We start from the raw sequence: 23,874 nt of genomic DNA on the forward strand, positions 1-23,874 counted from the left end.
CCCTATTGACACAACAGAGAGTGGTGTCACGCAGCGGCACTACAGAAACCCACCGTGTCTGAAGCCGAAGGTGCTGCTGATGATGCCCGACATTCCTCCAGGGCAGGCCCGTCCTGCAGCTGGGTCCCTCCTCTGGTTTACTGTGGAAATGAAGGTTCCCAGAAATGGCTGCTTGGGTCCACGTCCAAAACCCTGGAGCAGGAAAATCACACAGCTGAAACAGATGACTGACTGGTTGTACATTCACTGACTCCTCCAGTAGAAGAAGCAAGCTACGGCTTACAAGTGAAACAGGACAGACCACAAAGACAGTTCATTGACTTTAACCCTCTGAAGGGCCTTAATCAATCGACCAAGCCGGGACAGCTCTGACTGAAGTGCCCTGTTAGCAGGTGTAGGACATATGTGGAGGCTGATGACAGGATGGAAAGAAGGAGAAATCGCTGAGTCAGGAATAACTGCAGGGAGGGGTGCTGATCTGGTTAAGGGGTCAGGTGACACCCATGGGAGAGAAGTTTGGAGAAAAAATAGCAGCTCAAAGATGAGAGAGGAGAGAAGAAAAGACAGGAAGGAGAGCACGAGGACGGGTCGCTAACAGAAGGATCAGAAGTGAAGAGAGGAGAGGAGGAAACAACAGATGCACAGCAGACGCTCCTGACAGCTACACACACACTTCGGTTCCGCTATTCTTGTGAGGACCTCTCGTTGCCATCACCCTATCCCCAGCCTCTCCCCCTAAACCTAACCATCCAAAACACATGGCTCACCTGAACCAGGACTCTGAACCAAACTGGAACCTAAATATAATGACCAGTTATTTTTGACTTTTTCATCCTTAAATTGAGGCTTGGATTTGTGGATTCCGGCCAAATGGTCCCCCATATTGGCATGAGGTCCTCACAGGGATAGTGTTTTGGTCCCTACCAGTGAGGATGAACCAGACTCACCCACACACACACAATAACTTTCCCTCTCAGGTTCATGTACCGAACCCCTGCAGCAGGTAGAAGAGACACATTATTTTCTCCCACTGTTGACTTTTGACCCTGCAGTCCTTTGCTCTGTCACATGGCACAGACCAGCATGATGTCATCCCTAACAGTTTCCTCACACACAAAAACTCTGCCCCCCACAGATAATCACGGGCCGCCCCAGCCTCATGCTGGTCAGAGGAAATCCCTACCAAAGCTGAAGAGGACAGAAGAGATTGACCATGACGGACAGTGAAACCCCGGACCCACAGGACAGTCCAGACCCAAGTACTGACGCAGCCAAGAACAATTTGGAAGCATGAACTCTTCCATTCCTGAGGGGCTCTGATCATTCTGGTGGCAGTGGTCAGTACAAAAGCACAGTACAGCTTTTTCCAAACTCGGTTTTGTAACCACTTGACATTTTGAGAATTCTGTGTGTGCCAAAAAAGCGAAAAAGAAGATTCCCATTAGCCAAAAAACTATGCTCCAACAGTCACTTAACAACAGCCCAGGTAAACCAGGGATTTTGGATCGTTCCGTCACAAGAAATTCTGTTTGACTCTACAAATTCTGTTTGGTTTCACAACAAACTACATTTAGTAGATGCAAGTTTCTGCTGCTGGCCAGGACACCAACGCCTCTCGAGCCAACCCTAAGTCAGAACTTCCTGAAGAGACTCGTCTGACAAACGTCTCAGCGAAAGCGCGGCTCAGAAAGACGAGAGTTTTTATGACATTTCGTGACCAAAGACGTTACTTGAGTGCAGACCGGCTTGTTTATGGGTCAGCAAAGCCTCGGGTCGGCACATTCCTGCTCCCTGACACAAAGGGAATGAGCTGGACCTGGAGCGCTACACGACCAGACCATACGGAAACTACTGCAAACACTTTCACAGACGCGGGTTACATAAGCCGAGCCCTGCACTGTGGTTGACGTGGTTCTGGAAGAGAAGGGACGACCCACTTTTTCCAATGTGAAGAACTGATGGAGGATTTACACTGGTTCGTGACAAAGGCTCTGTTGTCGCAGATCAGGACTCAAAATATCACATCCAACTTTGTATTTTCCCGGATACACTCGCATATTTCAGTCCCAAATTTGCTTCATAGTCATGACACCTATAACTATGTGACTCATATAACCTGCTTATTCTACCATGATATCAATGTTTCTATTTTTCACTCGAGTATTGAGAAATGACAACATCATCACAAAGGTGAATAAAAGCATTTGGGCTTGCTCTCACTCATTCACCACTCAATCAATGATGGAGCATAAGTGACAGTGAGAAAAAGAAAAGGTTTTCCACTGCTGCCAGGTTTATTGCAGAGTCCTCCCCAGGACTCTTTGATGGGTGGGTGGGCACGAGTCTCCTCTGATGAGGAGTTTCACGCCGTACATTGTACAGTACAACCTTCACAGTCCTCCTAAAGTTCCTCTGAATGTCTAATAGGGACGGGTGATATGGACAAAAAAAGTTATCACGATAAATGTTGTCATTTCAGCGATAACGACAATGATCAGGATGAATCCATGTTCCTTCTCTTCCATGTGTTGGACACTGCAGTCTGTCTTGAAACTGTTTTATGATGAAACTTATGAGTGGAGTTTGTCTCCAACATCATGATTTGTTGATCAAGAGAAGAGCGAACTCAGTGCAGAGATGAGAAAAATGTTTCAGGTCTCTGGTAGAAGCCGCTGGTGTCTGACAGGCTGCTCTGCCAGCTTTATTTAGGGGTTAAATGGAGCCGTCTGTCTGCTGTATCTCATGTCTCTGAACAGTTGACTTGAACTATGGAGCAGTCTGGACACATTTCCTAGATGCTACTGAAGAAACATTAGAAACCATCAGGTGAAGAAATGATAATGGAGTCAGATTCTATTCTCCAAATCATGATCCAAACTGTCAGTCCTTTGTCTTGTGTGATGAAAAACCTTGTCACAATTCTCTCTCCTAAAATGCTTGTTTTCCATGGCCTTATTGAAGATGTCACTCAGACTTTGAGGCTTTAGAATTCGTTGATGGTCCCTAACTGATGGCGGCTCGTAGCATTAGCGCTGCCTGTGAGAGTGTGTCCTCCATCAGTGAAGCCTAATGGGGACGCGGAAGAGGATGCCGCCGCCGCCGCCGCCAATATCCAACTGTTTTCACCTTGGCAGCGGGAGAGCTGCATGTGTTGATGTGAACCAAGGAACCTATGAGGACCACTCCATCTCATCAAAGAAACAGGGATCCAGAGACTCAGAGTCGACCAGTGTCATGATCAAAGGTTCCCTGGATTCAAAATCACTTTCAAACTACGATGGTGAACCAAAGTCCACCACACTCTCCACAACTGTCACACGCCGGTGTCGGCTGGATGGTGATTTTTTTTCTTAGTTTTTGGGGTGAAATATTGTAGGTAGTAATAAAATGAAGAAAATGTCAATTATATTGAACGCAAAGCCTCTTATTTTTTTCAGGGTTAAATAGATCATTCCAAAAAAAAATAAAATAAAATAAATATTAAGTTCCCTGCGTAACTTTAGTTGAAATATTAGTCTACACAAACACAAATAACATCTCACATAATCCTATAAATGTAATGATCAATTTTGGACCAATTTCGCATATTATATATATATATATATATATATATATATATATATATATATATATATATATATATATATATATATATTATCATTTAAATAGCACCATGTTAATAGCTTAAAAATTAAGTACATGATTTTGGCTGGTGTATTGAAAAACACAGTCGTAAACGTCTTCAATTCGCTCAAAACAAAATCAAAACACAAACAGCTGAGGTCGAAGTCAAGTCAAGGACAGCAAAAGAGAGAGAAGGTGTGTGTGTGTAAATGGCCAGTATTACCGTATATGCAGATAGACAGGTTAAAACGGTTTTTTCAAATGGTAGCAGAAGTCCTACTTACAGCGGGAGCAGAGCTGGTGTAAATGGGGGGGAGCCTCTCCCTCTCCCGGTCCACAGCAGAGCTTTCTCCATCCATCCTCGGTCCTGCTTCACTGAGCTGGAGGTGTGTGGATCCCAGCGCTGCTCATGTTTGTCCGCGGGTCCTCGGCGTCCTCTCCAGTCCACAGCCGTCACATCGCAGAGCCACAGGTGAGCACGCGCACGTCCCGTTACTTGGCCAAAGCTCCCGCTCGAGCTCTGAGTTTCCTATCGTCAAGATCGAGTCAGTCAAAGTTTGAGGGTTTCAGAGCGTCACTTCGACTCTTCGTCTCCACAAGTTTCAGCAGCTGCTGCGACGTCGGCCGAGGAGGAGGCTGGGGCCGCCGCCATGTTGGAGAGGCTGAGGGGGGGGGGGACTCGGCGCACACGCGCGCACTGAACAAGGTACCGAGAAGAACAGGAAGTGGAACGTTTGGAAACAAATAAAATAAAAGTGTGATAACTGACGATGCAATGAAGCCAAAACACAGTCTTACGTTAAAAAACATAACCAACTTTTCTAGACTTGTAGGGACGCCATGATATTACTTTGAAAGTGAGAGTCACACTGTGAAACCCAAGCACCACGCTTTCCATTTTGTCTTTTTTTTTGCTTCGTCTTATTTTTGTTTTTGCTTAATTTATAAGCAATATAAAATATTTCGAAAGAAAGGGTACAGAAATCGTTAACCACCATCCATCCATCCATTCATCATCACCAGCATATCCGTGGCCGGGTCGCGGGGCAGCAGCTTCAGGAGGTCACGCCTAACACCCTTCGCCTGAGCGACATCCACCAGCTCCGACTGGGGGATCCCGAGACGCTCCGCCAGCGTAGAAGTGCAGAGATGAGAAACTCAATGTTTCAGGTCTCTGGTAGAAGCCGCTGGTGTCTGACAGGCTGCTCTGCCAGCTTTATTTAGAGGCTTTAGAATTTGTTGATGGTCCCTAACTGATGGCGGCTCGTAGCATTAGCGCTGCCTGTGAGAGTGTGTCCTCCATCAGTGAAGCCTAATGGGGACACGGAAGAGGACGCCGCTGCCAATATCCAACTATTTTCACCTTGGCAGTGGGAGAGCTGCATGTGTTGATGTGAACCAAAGCAGACGATAGAGATACAATCTCTCCACCTGGACCTGGGTCGACACCTTGGTCTCCTCCCAGCTGGACGTGTCTGGAATTAACCATCAACCAGGCAAAAAGATATGCCGCGGCGCACGTCATTTATTAAAAAAATCCCGAGGCTCACCATCAAAGGAACCTCGCAGTCGTGCTTAGTCCAAAGTCCTGTAGAAAATCCCTTTTAACTTGTGAAAAAATGTAGCTGCTGCTGTAGCATGTTATTAATAAATAAAATAAATGAAATGTTGTGTTTAAACATGTCTCCAGAAAGGGGTCGGCAATATGGCTAAAATACATAATGATTTATTTACTTATTTTGCATCACTGTTTCGATTTCATCACAATTTCTTTTGTATGATTTTATTGTAGTTTGGGGAATTTCCAGACAAATCTTCTACATTCTTTGCCTCAACTTGCTTCATAAAAGATTTTGAAGCAAATTTGTTTGGTTCTACGTATAGTTTACCGCCCACTTTTCAACCTAAACTTTGATGGTCTATGAGTGTCAGTAAAGTTTTGAAGTGAGACAGCTCTCTAAGCTCTCACTTGGTGTTGTCTTGGCCTCGACCTCCAAATGTCCTGGTCTTGTCTTGGTCTGGAAATGTCTCGGTCTTGTCTCAGTCTTCATACCCTCCAGTTTGGTCTCGGTTGGTTTGGTCCTGACTACCACACCACAAGGTGAATAAGGAAAATCCATCCCCCGAACCTCCTGTGTTTGAACGTTTCAACGCTGTTCCTCTCACATGAGCTGAGGCTTTTCTTTTGACAGAAGCAAAAATGGTCATCATCATTTGGTCTTGACTCCCCGGTCACACAACACAGGGCAGATTTGGAACTCCAGTACAGAATTAGCTCTGACAAAACCTTAGTTGACGATCATACGGCACTTAAGGGAAGTGCATGACAGGACGCCGCCGTGCACTCGGCTGCATGTGTGGGTGTGTGCGCCTGCTTCTGCGGTGGCTCAGGCTGAGATCATACCAAGCCTGGTCTCCTCAAATCCGCCTGGGTGGTGCAGGTCTCTGGGAAAACATTCTCTTAATGACAGTCTGCATGGGTTTTCTTCCCAGTTTAAGGCTGAAACACTGGAAACTCTGACGGCACCCAGTGCACCGGACTGCTCTTTTTGGACAGCCTGTCTGGACCAGCAGGCTTTCAGACCAGCATTCGTCTTCACATGAGACATGACTGAAACACCAGCTATCATCAGATTAGGTTGGACGCAGCAGGTCCCTCTTTTGGAGGGATTAAGTCATTAGAAAAGGAGATTCATGTTTCGTCCCGTTGTCTTCCACTATATTTTGGCACCCTGTGACCCGGACATAGCTTTTGTCCTTCAAATTCAGTTAGTTTTAATGAGTTTATAGAGTGGGTCAGCTAGTTTTAATGAGTTTATAGAGTGGGTCAGCTAGTTTTAATGAGTTTCTGCTTTTGAAAAATGCTTAGGTTCAGTTTGGCTTTTATTAGTTTTGGTTCTTTGTTTTTTTTCCCCTTGAATATCCGGTATTGGAGATTGAAATGGGTCACAAAAATAGTCAGCAAAAAAAACCTCAACAAAAGACTCCATGTAAAAACACACCATGCGTGAAGTTTGGGGAAATGAGGCTTTTGCCCAACTCCCACCACCGCGCTAGTCACCGTCGTCAGGGCGTCAACACGAGTGACGTCACGTGACATGCCGCACCTGGCCGACAGCTGTCGTGAAACCAGCCGAGCCAAAACAATTCGACTTTAAATGATCCCCAAATGCTTCTTTATGAAAACAAAAAGGAAGGATAGTTAATTTTCGGTAAATACAATGACCTTGGTCATCACCAATCTTAGAAGGATCATTTTGGTATCAAATTTTTGGATCAATCGCCATTCATAAATTATAAAACCACTAATTAATTTTTTATTTATCATTTCCTTCGGTTTAATTTACTTTAAAGTGAAATGTAAAAAATACTGATAATTTTTTAAAATGTTGGGTTAATAAACTCGGCATCACATAAGACTCCAGAACCCAGAACACGACGAAGCGGTGGCGAACTGAAGCTGCATGGACAGTAGGTATGCATCAATACCTATGTCTCGTGTTCGCCACCAGAGGGAGCTGTTTGATTCTAGATTTTGTTTTGGGGTTTTTTAGGAGGTGGGGATGGATACAGAACTGATATTGGGTATTGCTGAAATTATGATACTAGCAGTTAACACTTTAGTTCTTCATTTAATGTAGGCAAGTTCAGACACAATAATAATCTCAGAAAAGCACATGCATGACGCCGCTCCTCACATGTGCCCCCTCCTGTGCTGCACGCCTGCAGAACACTGGCCCAGGGTGGACCCAAACATGCTGTCCAGCCCTGTGCCTGACTTGAACTGATGATGAAAATGACAATAATTGTAGTAATCAAATAAAAAATAGACATCAGAAATAACAACAACAGACATGAATGGTTTGTAGCACTGTAATATAATTACATGAAGTTACTCCGGTTAGTCAGAGGATATCAAAAGAGCTTTTGCAACAAGGAGAGCAGGACTTGTGTGTTTCAGGAGAGGGAACCAACATGAGGGCAAACCCTGTGTTCTGGCACTTGGTAGTGGTTGGAAGGCAGTTGACCATATTGTGTGATGTCTGTTGATTCCAGTTGGCCACAGGTCGTCATTCCTGTGTTGTCATCAATTTACATAAGATATTTGCATGGCTTTTCCTCAGAAGCTTCATGGTTTAATCAAGTTACAGTACCAAAAGCAACATCAATGAGAAGATACAGCTGTTCTGGTGCACTTCACTGAATCCATCAGCTCATGTGTGTTTTCCTCATGTTGGCGGCGGCCCCTGATAGCGAAGCATGATGTTGAACGATCGGGCGAAGTTGTTGGAGAGCGAGCAGCTGCTGCCATCGTCCACCAGAGGCAGAAGGAAGGCCAATAGCAGCAGAGCCAGCAGGAAGAGCCAAAGAGGAAGAGCCAGCCGACAAACGCGCTGCATCAAGCCAGGGCTCTGTCCAGACAGGAAGCACTTGGTTAGCTTGTCTTGCAGCAACTGACTCAACCCTTCCGGTCGAACAGCAACATCACAGGTATCGGACTCCCGGGCGACGTTGCCTCCAATGTTTCATGTTTCTGAGCAAACACACTAACTCTATTGCAGCTGGTCAATTTTTTTTTACATTGATTACATTAATAGCCTTAAGTATGATCATGTTCTGTTAACTGAATGAACAATTGTGGGAGTTACCTTCTGCAACGTTTTCCCACGGTTCAGCTTCTCTTGTCCGACTGGGACCTTCTGCAAGGAGATGGAAGTTACATTTAGAATCAGAATCAGAATAGAATGTATTGCCATGGTCAGTGGGGATCCCACCAACTAGGAAAGTGCTTCGAAATAAAGTGCTGTTAATAAATAAAATAAAATAAAATAACCCACAAAGAACAAAGGCTGATCACAAATCTGATGGCTGAGGCTCAAGTACATTCAGAGTAGTGGAAATTCTATTTATGAGTTAAAACATGCAGATTCAGTCTGAAAAAGAAAATGCAATTCTGGGAATGCAGCGCTTTTCTTTTTTTATTTGACTTCTGTCACAGAATGAGCAGTCATGAAGCAGAAAATTCTGATGTTTAGATGACTTCGATGATTTCTAATTTTATGTGCAGCTGAAGGTAAAAATGAATTCCATATTGGTGAGGTCATTTTCCGATTTTGGACAAGAATTGTCATTTCCGTCCATCCCTAGTGGTCATGTATCCCTTTGTCCTAGACGACGTTCACATTCCCCATGGATCTCACTCACCTTGGTGACAAGTCTGGCGTGCAAGTTTTCTGCAGCTTTCAGCTTTGACTTGTAAAGCATCCAGTGATAGCGAAGTTCCTCCAGCTCCGCAGCATTTTCACCCTCCTGACTAGCCTCTAACAGAAGCTGGAAATGTTCCTGACCCCAGCCCAGTCCTTCCTTGAGAGCCTGCATCACATCAAAGACACAAAAACTGGTCTTGGAATCATTCGCTTCTACGAAGTATCTGGGTTGAACTAGAACCCCACAATGAGAAAATGAACGGGGAAATATTAACTTTGAATTGCAGCTCCAGTGTCATTTAAAAAGACACTAACGCCAGTTAGATAGGCCCCCTCTTAAGAAACAACCAAATTCAAACCACTGAAACGAATCACCACTTTACCTTTAATGTCTGCTGCTGCAGCTTCAGCTGCTTTGAGTTGGGCACCGCCCACGATTTTGGGTTGATTATACCTGACAACAGCTCATTATCTCGGCAGAGCCAGGCCTCAAACTCCTCACGCCTGGAAGCCATTGTGTCTCCCTACAAATGTTTGCAAAAGGTCAGTCAATTGTTTGTTTCAATAGCTCTAAAACAATGGTAGCTGGATGGATGGATGGATGGATGGATGGATGGATGGATGGATGGATGGATGGATGGATGGATGGATGGATAGATAGCTAGATAGATGGATAGATAGATAGATAGACAGATGACAGATGGATAGATAGAATTACTTGTTTGACACAGCACCTTTACCGTTGTTTGTGAGAAGCTCTTTTGGTGTTCTGAAGGATGAAATCTTTGCACGGGAGCAGCTCCTTGTTTTCCAAGGAATTTGTTTTGCTCCTCTGTCGTCCCTTCGATGGTCATTCCTTTGCCAGCCAATATTTGCCTTCTTGAATCCGAGTCAGAGTCTCCATCATTTTGAGCGTGATAAAGAGAAGAATCAACTTTCTCTCCATAGTTTGACCGAGGATATACTTCCTCCTCCTGCACATCCAGTTTAAGGCCATCATGGGGTTTACTGGTGACCATTCCCAAATGTTCGTCCATGTTTTCTGCAGGGCTACTGTCTGCAACAAGATCTCCTGGTTTCGTGGAGCACTCAAGATTGGTTAACATCTCATCGTCCACTTCAATCTCAGCCTCAGATAGACCGCCAACCACCGATGCATCTGGCTCAGTCAGGTTTGTGCTGTGAACTACTCTATGACACCAAACAGACAAATGATCAGGCTACAGTTCCACATCTATTGACGGTTAAATCGGCCTCATTATAAGTTAACTTAATACCTGTGAAGAATTGAGCTGTATTTATTTAGAGCCAACCAGGACTCTTGGAGCTGCTCCAGGTCTGTGATAATATGAACTCTTCCTTCTTCTGAAGTCCTCTGTAATACCTGTTGTCCCATGGCCTCAACCTGCTGGATCTGCAGCTCCTTCTCTGGAAATTCTTGCAGAATCCTCTGCAACACAAGCAAAACCAATAGATACACTCAGCATTTGATAATATATTCATACAATTCTTGGGAAAATAAGTGTCTGACCTGTGCTTCATGTTCGCGGCCCTCAATGCTCCCATGTCCTGATGGGTTGAGGAAAGACTTGAGCTTCTGACTGCTGATTATAAGCCACTTCTCAATGTTGAGGAGGTTTTCATGGAAACTCTCATGCAGCGCAACACCCTCCTCACACTGCTGCACTTTCACCTGGGCATATGACAGACACACACAATGCCATTAGGATATGACATTTTAGTAAAAAAAAGTAGCCTTAAACCAATTATTCATCTAAATTGACAGACACACATGTGATAAGTGTGGGTTGGTTCCTGCTTCTGAAATGGTCATAAGCAGCTTCTTATACAATGTCATATGATACAATGTCATATGACAGTTATTTTGTCAAGCAGCACTTGTGAGGGTGTAATGGCAGTAGTCATACTGAAATATTCGACCCCTGCTAGCCTTACATTACCTCTTAATTCCTAAACCACAGATAACTAACACTAACTGTCATTGGGAGATGTGAACAGAGGTTGTGTTGTACGCTAATTTACCTTGACGCGATTATACAAGTGTCTCCAGTCGTTTTTCAGTTTGTCCAACAGTGACTTGTTGCTTTGACTGCTGGATATTAGAGTTTCCAGGGCAGTGATGTGGGCATCATAGTCCTCCAGCTCGGTCTGAATTGCCTGATAAATGACAAGAAAAAGTGGTTAAGAAAGTTATTGCAGGTTATAATTGAAAGAGGCCTAAAGGATTCAGTGTTAGTCTTGGCACAGCTAGAAAGCTCTTAAAGGGGCTCAATAATGTTGTACCATGCTGTAACGTCTCAAGAGCAAACATGTCTACATCATCACATCACATACTGGAGGGTGAAAGAATGCTGGGCATGCAAAAATAAAAAGGAATAAATAAGTCAACCCTATATGCTTCGTTTTACTTGACATAGGCAACAGATTTTTCCACCATCAGGAAAAACAGAAACTGTTCAAGGACCATGGGACGGCTGATGTGTGTTGCTCCTCCACTGATTTTTTTGTGTTTTTTTTGTAATTTTTTTTAACGCCAGAATGACCAAACTATATCAAATATTCCACAGCGCACACCGATACCGACATGATATACATGTGTGTATATATATAATATATATATACACATACAAACACGGGCTAATACCAATATATGGCTCAGTCTGTTGATTCCGATTTTCCCTCATACAGCAGTGGGTAATGCCAAAAACAATTGCTCACCCTAAACTGGTCAGACTGACTTTTTTTGGCTAAAATATCAGGCTGGAGATCATCAGCGGACACCAGTCTGTCTTGCATAGCATCCAGCTTTGAGCGAATCACTTGGTAGGTGCCATCAATGTCTTTGGTTCTGGACAGTAAACCCTGGAAAAAAATAAACACAACAGAAAATGAGATGAGATTTGAGCAAAGATTTCATTTGAGTGAAGTGAGGATTTATTCCAGTGTGACTCTGACCTGTAACCTGTTTTTCCTCTGCAATAGTTGAGTGTATCGCAGCTCTCTGTTCTTCAAGGCACTGGCCAACTCGCTTCGGTAAGTTTCTGACCTCTCAGAACCAAAAATAGATTTCAGCATGCTCGCCATACCTTGCACCTGATGCAGGCGCTCCTGAAGCTGTTCACCGTCTTTCAGCAGGCACTGCCACGCAAATGGAGAACAAGAATTACGAACACGTAAGATATTACAATGTGGAAAGACAAAATGTGTTCTTTACCTCAATGTTTTTGACCAGCATGGCGATGTTAGAAAAATCATTGACCTCAGCAGAAACTTCGAGAACTTCAGACACCATTTGGTTCCACTGGTTATAGACAAATAATGGATCCTGGAGGGAGTTTCTCAGTCCAGACTCTGATTCAGAACAGAGTTTTGTTGCTCTGCATTTAACACTGGAATAGAAACACACCATCAAGGACGGTATCTGTGGGCAAGTGATATGAACTATATACAACTATATACAGTAGTTTGAGAGCTCTATTCCAAAGCAGGAAAAAACAATGTCATTGATTTACTGCAAAGGAAAAAAACATAATTTGAGGCCTGAAAAATAGACAGACTCTGCGTAACCCCCACGATTAACTAGGGAACCTATATTATATACCAGTATATGCATAGATTGCCCTTGAACTTGTGGCAGTAGTGTCATGTTTGTTCAGGGAACATGTGCAGAGAAAATAAAAATAATAACTTCAAATGGTGGTTATGGTATTATTAATGAGTACTGAATGTCTGGACATCTCAAATAGTGACTAGCAGTGATTCATTATCTTGAAGCCATATTCATCAAAACTGACGACACAAATGTTTTTAATGTTTGAATATGCCCAGCGAATCTATATGTGGTTTTCATCTTCTGAAATGAGTGGCAGAAGCATTCAGACCTTTTTGATGTTCTAATTTCATATCTTTACCGATTATTTCATGCGATCAGGTGGAATAACATTGTGGAAGTGTCGTTCTGGGAAATGAAATACCTTTGGTGTTCTTTGACCACAGTTAGCACATCATCAGAAAGGTGACATGGGTTTGCAGAAAACCGAAGCAACTCCTTAAGCTGGGATTTGAGCTGCTCCACTCGAGATTCCTCTCCTGCCAGAGTATTCCTCAAACTCTGCAGAAAAAAAGCATTGAATGAACAAGATTGAGATGCAATTGTGTGAAATCACATTCCCATTTTTTGAATACAAATGTGACTTTCAACATCATCTGTAGCATATTGGCGTCATTGATCCATTTGCCATCCTATGACAAGTTACTGTCTTCATGTAGTAGTCAAACAGAAAAATGGTGCCACTGTGGTTGTTGGGGAAACTCAATGAAAAATTCACTCTTACTTCTTTTACTTGATGCTACCACTTGCAATAATATTAGACCGAATATTTTGTGGCTGTGGTGAGAAGCAGGAAGCAAGGTACATGATGCTTTTGGTAGAAACGGATGTTGCACACAGTCAAATATAGTCCTCATACAACACGCGTCACAGTAGGAGACAACAAGGGCTGAGATGAGATATCAACATGGCATTATTAATCTTGAAGTCAAACATGTGTCACCGGCTATATTATGTAATGCCACTTTATTACTACATTATGGCAATGCCCATTATGATTAGACTTTGCTATGTCAAACTGAATGCTTGTAGCGGTGGTTTATGAAAGTTTCCACTCTAGACGTTTTCAAAGTTTCAAATTCAAGCGACAAACGAACGCTGCATCCGACACAAAATGGTGGCAGATTCAGTAAGAGATAAAAGGAGATAAGAAAATCGCCATCGCTCAACCATGAAACCATTTGAGTCAAGCCAAACATCCTCATAATTCAAGAAACGTACCACATATTTCGTCCATTGATCAAGCAGTTGCTTCTCAGTGCAGTCCCCCTCGTTTTTTGCCCCCTTCTCCAGTTCCTGATCCAGCCCTCGGAGCAACACCCGCAGTCGTCCTATGTCCTCTCCCAGGCGCTGGCACCTGGTCACATACTGGCTGTGGGAGTCCAGCCTGACCCGAAGTCCCTCTTCTGCTTCGCAAAGGCCTTGCCGTAATCTTTGCCAGCCAAGTCTCAGCTCTTCAGCTTCCTCCAGAAGTACCTCAGCTCCAGCTGGAGAAGTGTTGGCCCTGACAGTTTCCACAAAATCCTCGATGTACAGAAGCGTTTTTTCCTCACTCGCAATATGACCATCCAGCAGCTGCAAGTGAAAAATATAAACAATTACAATTTCATATAGTAGTACTAGATTATGAATGGAATGGTATGATAATTAGATGTTTATCATTATTATTGCAGTATTGTTGTAATGTGGTCAAATGTCCAAAAAAGCACTTGTCCCTGCTTCAAAATAAATAAGGTATTGCTGGTTTTGTACATGAAATATAATTTTAAGAATAACACAATCAAACGTAGATATATCTGGAGTGTAGGCGTCCGCATATGATATGTGCCACTGTTGAGGATGAAGAGGCAGCTCCCAGCATCACATGGGTCTGATGCTGCATGATATGATACTATGCTTTTTCATTCTTTTTTTCATTGATTGTGAACAGTACAGTTGTGGGCCATTTTCACAACAAAGAACAGCACGATGTAGCACGAATGACTCCAGAATTTTAGAAAAGCCGGTGTGCTCTGCTCATGCAAATGTGTGCAAAACAAGACACTGACGGCAGGAGACTGTCACCAGTTCCCATATGTAAATGGAATGAAGGTTGAGAACCAGCGTCTTCATGTGCTGATTTGTAAAAATGTGAATCAACAAAGGCGATGTTTTAGTTGGAAAAGGACGGCAATGCTGTGGAACTTCAGCTCCTTTCATTGACACGACATCTCCGTTACATCAACTAGGGTTGTGTATTGGCATCTTGCGATACAATAAGTACACAGGACTGGTGATATGACACACTGCGATAAATAGCAATACTGTTTCAACAATATGTTGTAATTAGAGCCATCCATTTGAGGACGAATATCAGATAATGCAGAACAACATGAAGAGCATGAACACAAGTTTGTTATGACATCAGTCCGATTGGACTTTCAGCTACTTTCCGCAGCCCAAGAGGAATGAATCGCTCCCTTGATAAACAAAATTGCTCCAGAGACCAAAAAGAAAATCCTGAAAATGTCTTTAATAAATGCCAAATCTTCACCACTCCTTGAAGAAAGTAACAATCTCTTGACTGTACTTCCAGTATATGTAATGCTAACTTCATTACGGGGAAAAACGATTAATATTCACGTTTAAAACATATGAACATGTCGGAGAGTGACTCAAAACTTTGGAATGGCTGTGTATCCTTTACAGTAGATGGTTAAATGGTTCTTCTTTTATTCAACTAAGGCATAATTAAGCAAAACTAACCTGAAGAGCTTCAAGCTTGAGCTCAGGCGTATCCTCCTTCTCCATCAGCTGAGTCAGCTCTTGGGTTTTTGATAGTAGCCAGGAATGGAACCTCTGAGAGCAGCCTTGCAAGGTTTGATGGTCCTCTGCTATTTTGTGAAGAAGCCGGCTCCTCTCCTAGGAGGGGAAAATATGCATGTTTAATTATACACACACACACACATATATAAAGTATATTGTATACATAAGTTTGTATAAACAGTATATTCTATTTGAACCTTAGTTTTGAAGCCTTTATCCTCAAATTCCGGGTTAAACTTGCCAGGGCTGGCAAAACGGTACTAACTAAGTCCTCACCAGGAGGTGTTTTTTACCCAGAAATTGGTCCTCATAAGAATAAATAAAACAATCACAGACACACACAAGTGTTTCACTACTACGACCTCCCACTACCAAAACCCTTTCCCCAGCCCCTCACCCTGAATCTAACCACCCAAAACAAAAGTCTAACCTGAACTAATTTTACAGAGGTTTTAACCCTCTAAACCACAGGTGTCAAACCGGTCCTCAAAGGGCCGCAGTGGGTGCAGGCTTTTGTTCCAACCAATCAAGAGGACACCTACTCACCAGTCAGGTGTCTGACGACTGTCATCAGTTGATCATCAGTCTGGTGCTGTTTGTTTCAGCTGACACCTGATTGGTTCACCTGTTTGTGTTTTCAGGACTGAAACAAAAACCTGCACCCACTGCGGTCCTTTTGCTAGTCAGTTTGACACCCTTGCTCTAAACCTTGAGAGGACAGGCCAAAATGTCCTCACAAGAAGGTAGCTTGTCAAGACCTGATCTCACTCTCTCTCACACACACACACACACACACACACACACACACACACACACACACACACACACACACACACACACACACACACACACACACACACACACACACACACACACACACACACACACACACACACACACACACTTCACCTCCCTTTCCTCCTCGAAATTCTCTGTGATTCAACGTGACATTGTAACAAAACAAATGTAGCATGTTTTGCTCACAATGAAATAAATGTATTACTAGAAATGGTTTCTGTTTCTCATGGAGAGTCCCTGGCAAACTCCCTGTCAAGCCACTAAAAAGGAAAAAACGTAATAGAGACTTTGAAGACAATGTAAAAGTTGATATGAACAAGAATCTTTCTTTTCTTTCTGCAGACAAGTCTTATTCAGCACCTTGTCCCTGTCTCATCGCATGGCTCTCAACTCTCTCTCAACCGGTTGCTCACATGCTTGCTCTTTATTTGATGACTTTCCCCGTTGTTTGTGGCATCATGTTGCATGTTAAATTGTCTTGTATCTGTATTTGTTCCTTCTTTTTTTTAACAAAGCTTAATGGCCATAACACGTTCAAGGTTGACTACTTAGTTTTGCTTCTCACACCAACTTAGAGTTAGCTGAATTTCTGAATCACAATTCAAATTAATAAATGATGCGTGGGGTGCACTGAAAGCAGGAAACAGCTTTTTCTAAATGGTGTCTCCATTGTACGGCAATATATCCAGACTCGCACACTATCAGCTTCATTTACTCGGTTAAACTGTCTAGATCCCATTTTTGGGAGCAACGTACCTCTGCTCTGTCTCTGATGTCGTTGTAGACCTCCTGCAGTTTCTCCTGAGAATGGGGTTCCAAGCTGGAGTCTTGTGTTTGGTTATAAAGAAATGCTCCCTCTTCCAGCAACCTCTCCAATAGAGTTGCCTGACTGTGGATGTCACTCATGAGGACCCTGTGCAAGTCAACCTGCCACAGCTTCTCCTTCACCCCGAGCTGCAGTTCCAGACCCACATCCAGGACGCGCTGCTGCTTCAAAAGCCATAGTTCAAATTCCTCGAGGGCTTTCAAATATTCGCTCCAGTGCAGCCACACCCACTCAATCCGACTGTGGAGGGAAAGGACATCATTGGATTCCATTTCTAAAATGTATGAAAACTATTCTCAGTATGCAAGCAAAGTAAAAGCACTACTGGTGGTTCACTCTAGGGCAGGCGTCTGCAACCCGCAATTTCGGAGCCACATGAGGCTTCCTTCATCATCACAACTGAAGGTGTTTCAGGGGCTCTTTAAAATGAATGGGTACTGACATTTGAGTACTTGCCGATATTGAGTACCATAATTTCCGGACTAGAAGACGCTACTTTTCTCTCACGGTCTAAGCGATTTTTACAGGCTGAAATCAGCTGAAATTTTTTTTTCCTTCTCAAATGGGTGTGGCTAATATTCTGCTGCGCTCTATAGTCCAGAAATGACGGTAATTAATAATACCAAAACGACCAGTTTAAATTATGCTTTTTTTTCTTTCCCTGAACAAACATGGCACTACAAGACAGATTTCACTCAATTTTCAAGTTTAGCGTGAGCAATCTGTGCATGTGCTGATAATATAAAAGAAATAACATAAAACATATTTCAACGTGTTTCCACTGCATGTAAATACGAGCCAGATCTCCACTCTGTCACCGAGCGTCCTGTCACACTTACACGGTAAAATGCACATCTACATTGAATGTTCAGTGAATCCAGGGCTCTGAAGTACTGATCTCCTTATCAACGTGTTGTATTTTTCATCTGGTAAACCTTTTTCACCGGAATGCTTCATTGCTATGTGTGAGAATAAGTAAAGAAGTACCTATGACAGTGGACGATGTAGGTGCAGGTTTCCTCCCAGTCATTTTTCATCTCTTTCAGTTGGGAATGTGTCTGGTTTCTTAGATTTTCATCCCCACTCTGTAGAAGACCCTCAGCTGCCACCATAACCATGTCAATCCTCGCAAGACCTTCATGCTGCGACTGATGAATGTGCTGCAAATACAAAGTGAAATAAAGACGTAATGCATGCGCTCACACGCCACACAAATCATGTGACTTCACTTCTTGTAATAACAATGATTCGACTTAGATTTTAGTTGGATCACAATCAGACTTGGTTTAGAAAGTTGCTTGAACATCTGATTGTCTTTCCACTCACCTCCGTTTCTTGCAGTCGATCCTTCAAGGCATTGATGGGTCCAAGAGTGTTATCATTTGCCTTGAGCCTCTCCTGGACAGCCTGCATCCAAGAGTGTGCTGCCTCCAATTTCTCTACAAACTCCTGCTGAGTCATGACCATCGCTAGCTAGAACAGGGGGACAATATTCATTCTCAGTGTTAAAGCACATTCACAGCCGAGGGAGAGACTTCCCATCGCCCCTCAAGCCACATTTAAAACCTGCTTAGGCTCTAATTCAAAGTGGTAGAGGTACAATGATGACAATAACACGTTACAGGCTTAAATTCCAGGCACTTAATTCATTTTTTCTTCATTATTTTCTAATTCATCAAAATAAAAAAAGACAATAACAAATAGCAACTGCACTCCACTTATTCTTCTCCCTTATAATCCAACATCTCCCATTAGAGCTTGCTATCGCATCCTCACATCTTAGCACGTCTTCATTCTCCCTGGTCATAGTTGTCCTCTGCATGTCGTCATTTATTGCACAAAGTACATGAACCTCATTGGTTGTGTCTCAAATTCTCAGAAATTAATTTGTTGTTCAGACACACTGTAGAATACAAAATGGTTGCTGTAAAACTGAAATTGATAACAACACTGAACAAAATAATACAATATGATTCCTTTGTTAGCAAACCGCTGTATAACCAAAGATCAATCTAAAAAAGAAATGGGTATAAATAAGAACATGACAGGACTCATGAGGACAGGAGGAGGGGGCGGGGACGGGGGCGGCCTGTGCCACTTTCTCGACTGACTCATTTCTCCCAAGCCACAACATTCCTTCACGGTTTCCTTTCTTTTTAACTGTGTCGCTACCGAGAGCAACTTTGTTATGATATTTAACTGTGTCGTTACCGAGAGCAACTTTGTTAGAATGCAGTGATTCTGCGGTCCTCAGGTCCCGCTCGTCCTCGGTGATATTTATCAACCAATAATTCGCGTGTTTCTCTGCACGGCAACTCGACTCGACTAAATTTAGGCTGCCTCCTTCCAGGCCCCGCACACAGACAACTCATATGTCAAAGCGTGAAACTGTGGCTAATGTGCCTTTATGCGCATGTTGTTTCGGTGCACAGCTGTCAACTTTTGCGCCGCACTTCTAGCTTGTCCTATAAGCCATACACGGCCCATACATCATGGCATTTCTTACACAATTATTAATAACTGCTGAAACGTGAGCTACCGAGACGAATTTACACCAAAATATGAGGAACATGTAGGTCGTTGGGCCTGATATTTTGCAGCAACCTATCAAAGGCACAAGAGATCATGGTGGCTGCCCGCGCTAAGCCTATTAGCATTTATCTTGACAAAAATGTTTAGCTTAAACATTGCAGACTTACAAGAACGAAGCACTTACGACGGGCTTCACGCGGTAAGACGAAGAGTGTTGAGGAAGTCCAGTTTTGCTAGAGGGAAACTACGGCAGTTCGCCAGGCATCAAGGAAGTGGAACCCTACCATGATGCGTTCACGGGCAACTTGGAAAACACAAGCCCGTAATCCGGTTGAATGGGGAACGCGTATTAACTCCGTGTGCGGTAATAAAAGGGAGAAATAAAGAATGAAAATCGGGAAATATTGTAGAATCACATGTCATTATTATTATTCGTAGTTGTAGTGGTGGTAGTAGTAGTAGTGGTAGTACTACTAGTAGTAGCAGTAGTAGTAGTAGTATGTCAACGAGCGGGGATTTTAAGGTGTATATTTTACAGTGTGCGCTGTGCTGTAAACATGTTCAACATCACTTTAAAGTTAAGAAAATCTCAGTAGCTCTGCCTACAGTCTCGGTAACAGACATGCAAGTGCAATATTTATTTAAAAGTGTTTAAAACTGTACATATTTATACAAGGCAGCCAGTTGATATTGGGGCAAAATGCTTAGCTGAAAATGTAACGTTCAGCAAGTGTTCACAAGACTCAGTGGCAACTGAGGTGTATGGCATCGTTCCTAGTAGTTTAGGTTCACAGTATAATTCAACTCCAGGTGTTGTTGGGTAGTTTTATCAACAACAATCAACTGCATCCAGGATACCAATGAACTGTTGCTGACTGAAGCTGTCAGGCAAATCAAGTAGAATAAATGTTGCAGCGCGCATATTTACATGCTGTGTTATGGAACATGTTATTATGCTCTATAACGCGTATTTACATGACGACGCCTAACCAGGGAATTAATGAAACATTAAATAGACCGTGTTTTCGTTTCACGCGCTCAGGGACTGACTGCGAGCACGTCACAAGCGCGTGCATTGTGGTCTTTTTGCGCTCAAGCGATGTACTTTTACGCGCTCAGGATTTGGCAAGAAAAAGACGTCATACTCTCAAGTCTCACTCTCGGAGACACGCATTTTACTATTCCATATTGTGTCTCGCATGAGAGGCTATTGGTCTCACATGAACATGATTCATGAAGTGCCACCGCGTTGGAACTAATGACCTGTAGTGGGGTATGGAGCGCAGCGCGGTGAGGGAGGTTAGGGAGGCAGTGTGGGTGTGTTGTGTCGTGTGTTGCTGTGAGGTTTCATCCATTCACCGATTCTGGCCGACACGCGCTGAGCGAGCAGGAGTGTTTTAGCACCCTCTTCTGGTCGCACCCTTCCTTAGACGGGCCTGAGCCACTTCAATTATGATTATTATTGCTGCTCATAACGATCATTGTGTTCTATACTCTATTCTCCGTCAGGTCAATGGATTACAAGTCTTATGTTGTCAACAGTCTAGAGCATCATCAACAGAGAAGTTCAACACTGTGGTTCCATGTAGCTCGCCTGAGGCAATGGCTCAATGAAGCAGCTGAGTCCGATTGTGTCATGTTCTCCTGGTTCACACGCAGTGGAGATCAGTGGAGTCACTGAGAAATGCTCCTCCGTGACAATGGGTGGCACTGTGAGCTCTACAGTCCTTCTGATTCCTCTGAGCGTAGAGGAAGAGCAATGGCAGCTCACAGGTAGCAAGGAGCTGTTTCACTGTTCTATTGAACTATGTAGCCAGTGATGGTGCTGATTGATGAACCAGTTTCACTTCAGAGCTCCAGAATCAGCCAGCAATGGTTCAACGCTGTCACCATCATGGAGCTGTCACCATCCTCAAAACGCTTCCTTCAGCAGGTTTCTGAATAAAATGAAATATCCCACAGATTGTGTTGTCTGTGTATTCAAGGGTGATAGATGTGGAGTATCTGAAGTACAGAGTCGCACTTTGGATCACCGTCGTGAGCCTCGACTCACTTAGCAACCATGCTAACGGCTGCTAACGTGGAGCTAATGTCGTCTCCTTAAACCAACAAATCAATGAAGGAAGGTGAAGACAAATCTGCAGATCATGGTGGTGGCCAGTTCCAAAACACAGCTGATATCAGGTTTGTCATGTGACCACCGCAAACATGGCTCAGACCCAGGAACACACACTGCATCAGGTTCCACACACCACTCCTCCATTGTATAGAAGGTTATTAGACATCATGAGACCGTGATGAGTCTCAGAGTTTGCTTACTTCCGCTGCATAGCTGAAGCTGCTGCAGGCGCACATCAGTCCACTCATAGTCCGGCTACTAGCTACATGCTAGCTTAGTCCAGGTACTAGCTACATGCTAGCTTAGTTCAGCTACTAGCTACATACTAGCTTAGTCCATCTACTAGCTACATGATAGCTGAGTTCAACTACTAGCTACATGCTAGCTTAGTCCAGCTACTAGCTACATGCTGGCTTATACAGCTACTAGCTACATGTTAACTTAGTCCAGCTACTAGCCACATACTAGCTTAGTCCAGCTACTAGCTACATGCTGCTGAGTCTAGCTACTAGCTATATACTAGCACAGTCCAGCTACTAGCTACATGCTAGCTTAGTCCAGCTACTAGCTACATGATAGCTTAGTCCAGCTACTAGCTACACGATAGCTTAGTCCAGCTACTGGCTACATGATAGCTAAGTTCAACTACTAGCTACATGCTGGCTTAGTTCAGCTACTAGCTACATGCTAGCTGAGTTAAACTATTAACCTCATTATCCAGGTCCTGGAGTCCGACTATGAGATATTCCAATTTCTCTCCAGTAGTTGGACAAAGCTGTTTACATGCATTTTAAAAGTCAGATTTTAGTCTGACTAATGCAGTACTTGGGTGTCCTGAGTGCCACGGAACAATACTCGCGGCAGGAAGCCGCTCACCCAGACTTGCCAGGAAAATCTGTAGAGAGGTCAATAACAACACTTGGACAACAACCAACGTCCTCACCAAACCAGACCAACCAAATCACTTCACCAAGCAGGGACTAACACTCTACCATGGAACAGGTCTTCCACAGAGGTCTCCTCAAGAAGAAACATCTAGAGGCTCATCTGTCTGGGATCCTGCTTCAGATGACCTCCAGCAAAGGCCAGATGGGCCACCAGATGTGTCTTCTTGAGCAGTGGAGTCTTCCTTTGCCCACGGACACCTCCTCTGTAGCACAAATGCCAATAAGGGAGATGATGAGTGGCATTCATACATTTTTTTTGTACATTGCTGACTTTTCTACTAAAATATTATTGACATCTACTATTGTTTGTTTGGTAAAGAGAAGAGTGAAAATGCACATAAAGCAGAAAATGAATGAATCGTGGGTTGAGCTGTCCTCAATGCGAAAATGTGCTGTTATGCTATGGTTTGGTGAAGCACTGTGGCTGTGAAAGCCAATGATCCTGCCGTGGCATTTGTCCTCAGCAACTGCAGTCGCAGCTTCTGAAGGGAAAATCTAATCAATGCTCCATTGACTCTTTCAGAGCGTGATGGAAACCTAATTAAAGGCCCTCCAGGCACAGCTGGTCATTTTATGCTGCTGAGCACTCCGGCCTGCAGATCAGTCCACAAACACTTTCACGTTCACGCGATTGTTTTCACAAAAAAGTAAAGAAAATAAATAAAAAATAATCATTTAAAAAAGCACACTGGTGCTGCTGGTCGTCACTTTTGTGCACAACACCTGTTCTTAGTCGCCTTTTTTTTCTGCATAACTCACGTACGATTCGTCAAAATGTGCGTCTGCTCTACGGTGGCCTGAAGTGGACAGAAAGTTAGTCTCACTGTGGGGGAATCATGAGATTTATCAATCAGTTTGAGAAATTATATTGATTTTCCTAGAAATTGTTTCAAGTTCTTTGAAACAACACCTTCAAATGTGTATTTTCATTTTAAAATGTGCCGCTGTGTCAGTATATCATATATCATATCATATCATATATCAACATCAGAAATATAGAATGTATTATTTATTTATATTATTTAAAGTTAGTGTTTTATTATTTATTCATTTATTTATATTATATTTTATTTTAGACCCTTTTTTTTGCTTATGTACTGAGAGTAAAGGAATATATCACGTAAAACATGTGGCAGGCCCATGTCACAAATGCTTTGATAGTAACCTTACCTTAAAGAACTGGGGACACATTGTGAGTGCACGTTTTGTAAAGCAAATAAGTCATTCTCGACCAAATATGTCATACTTTCAAGCATGCCTGAATAAGAAAGTTATCACAATGCATAAAAAAGCAGGCCGACCGTCAGAGAGTGGAGGTGGAAATTACGTTAATGACAAGTCCTCTGCTGCGTTTGACTTTCAGTTTCAAGAATACAACAGCATTG

At 43.2% G+C, this 23,874-nt stretch overlaps 2 protein-coding genes across 7 annotated transcripts in view; both read right to left on the bottom strand.

Moving 5' to 3' along the window:
• The window catches only part of hectd2 (HECT domain containing 2), a 29,926-nt gene extending 25,637 nt beyond the window's left edge, over positions 1 to 4,289 (bottom strand). For both annotated transcript variants that reach the window (XM_053875205.1, XM_053875204.1), the window contains exons 1-2: positions 3,909 to 4,289; positions 54 to 192 (exon numbers count right to left, since the gene is read on the bottom strand). In XM_053875205.1, the coding sequence (XP_053731180.1) occupies positions 54 to 192; positions 3,909 to 3,983 (214 nt within the window). In that variant the 5' untranslated portion in view covers positions 3,984 to 4,289. The remainder of the gene's footprint in view (positions 1 to 53; positions 193 to 3,908) is intronic.
• Positions 4,290 to 7,265: 2,976 nt separating this feature from the next.
• syne3 (spectrin repeat containing, nuclear envelope family member 3) lies at positions 7,266 to 19,756 on the bottom strand. Of its 5 annotated transcripts, none has more exons than XM_053875947.1 (18): positions 19,608 to 19,756; positions 18,218 to 18,364; positions 17,879 to 18,051; positions 16,822 to 17,131; positions 15,208 to 15,363; positions 13,684 to 14,037; positions 12,827 to 12,963; positions 12,067 to 12,241; positions 11,808 to 11,990; positions 11,571 to 11,714; positions 10,875 to 11,009; positions 10,363 to 10,524; positions 10,109 to 10,281; positions 9,566 to 10,022; positions 9,215 to 9,355; positions 8,830 to 8,997; positions 8,274 to 8,324; positions 7,266 to 8,036 (listed from the first exon to the last, which is right to left on the bottom strand). In XM_053875947.1, exons 2-18 carry the CDS (start codon positions 18,356 to 18,358, stop codon positions 7,854 to 7,856), a joined length of 3,243 nt encoding a protein of 1,080 aa, XP_053731922.1. In that variant the 5' UTR covers positions 18,359 to 18,364; positions 19,608 to 19,756; the 3' UTR covers positions 7,266 to 7,853. The 5 variants fall into 5 exon arrangements, with proteins under 5 accessions (XP_053731922.1, XP_053731926.1, XP_053731921.1 ...); XM_053875951.1 differs by having other exon boundaries at positions 9,572 to 10,022; positions 19,591 to 19,751; XM_053875946.1 differs by having other exon boundaries at positions 19,591 to 19,751.
• Positions 19,757 to 23,874: the final 4,118 nt, after the last annotated feature.

Source organism: Synchiropus splendidus, chromosome 9 (assembly GCF_027744825.2).
Source record: "Synchiropus splendidus isolate RoL2022-P1 chromosome 9, RoL_Sspl_1.0, whole genome shotgun sequence".
NCBI lineage: Eukaryota > Metazoa > Chordata > Actinopteri > Syngnathiformes > Callionymidae > Synchiropus > Synchiropus splendidus.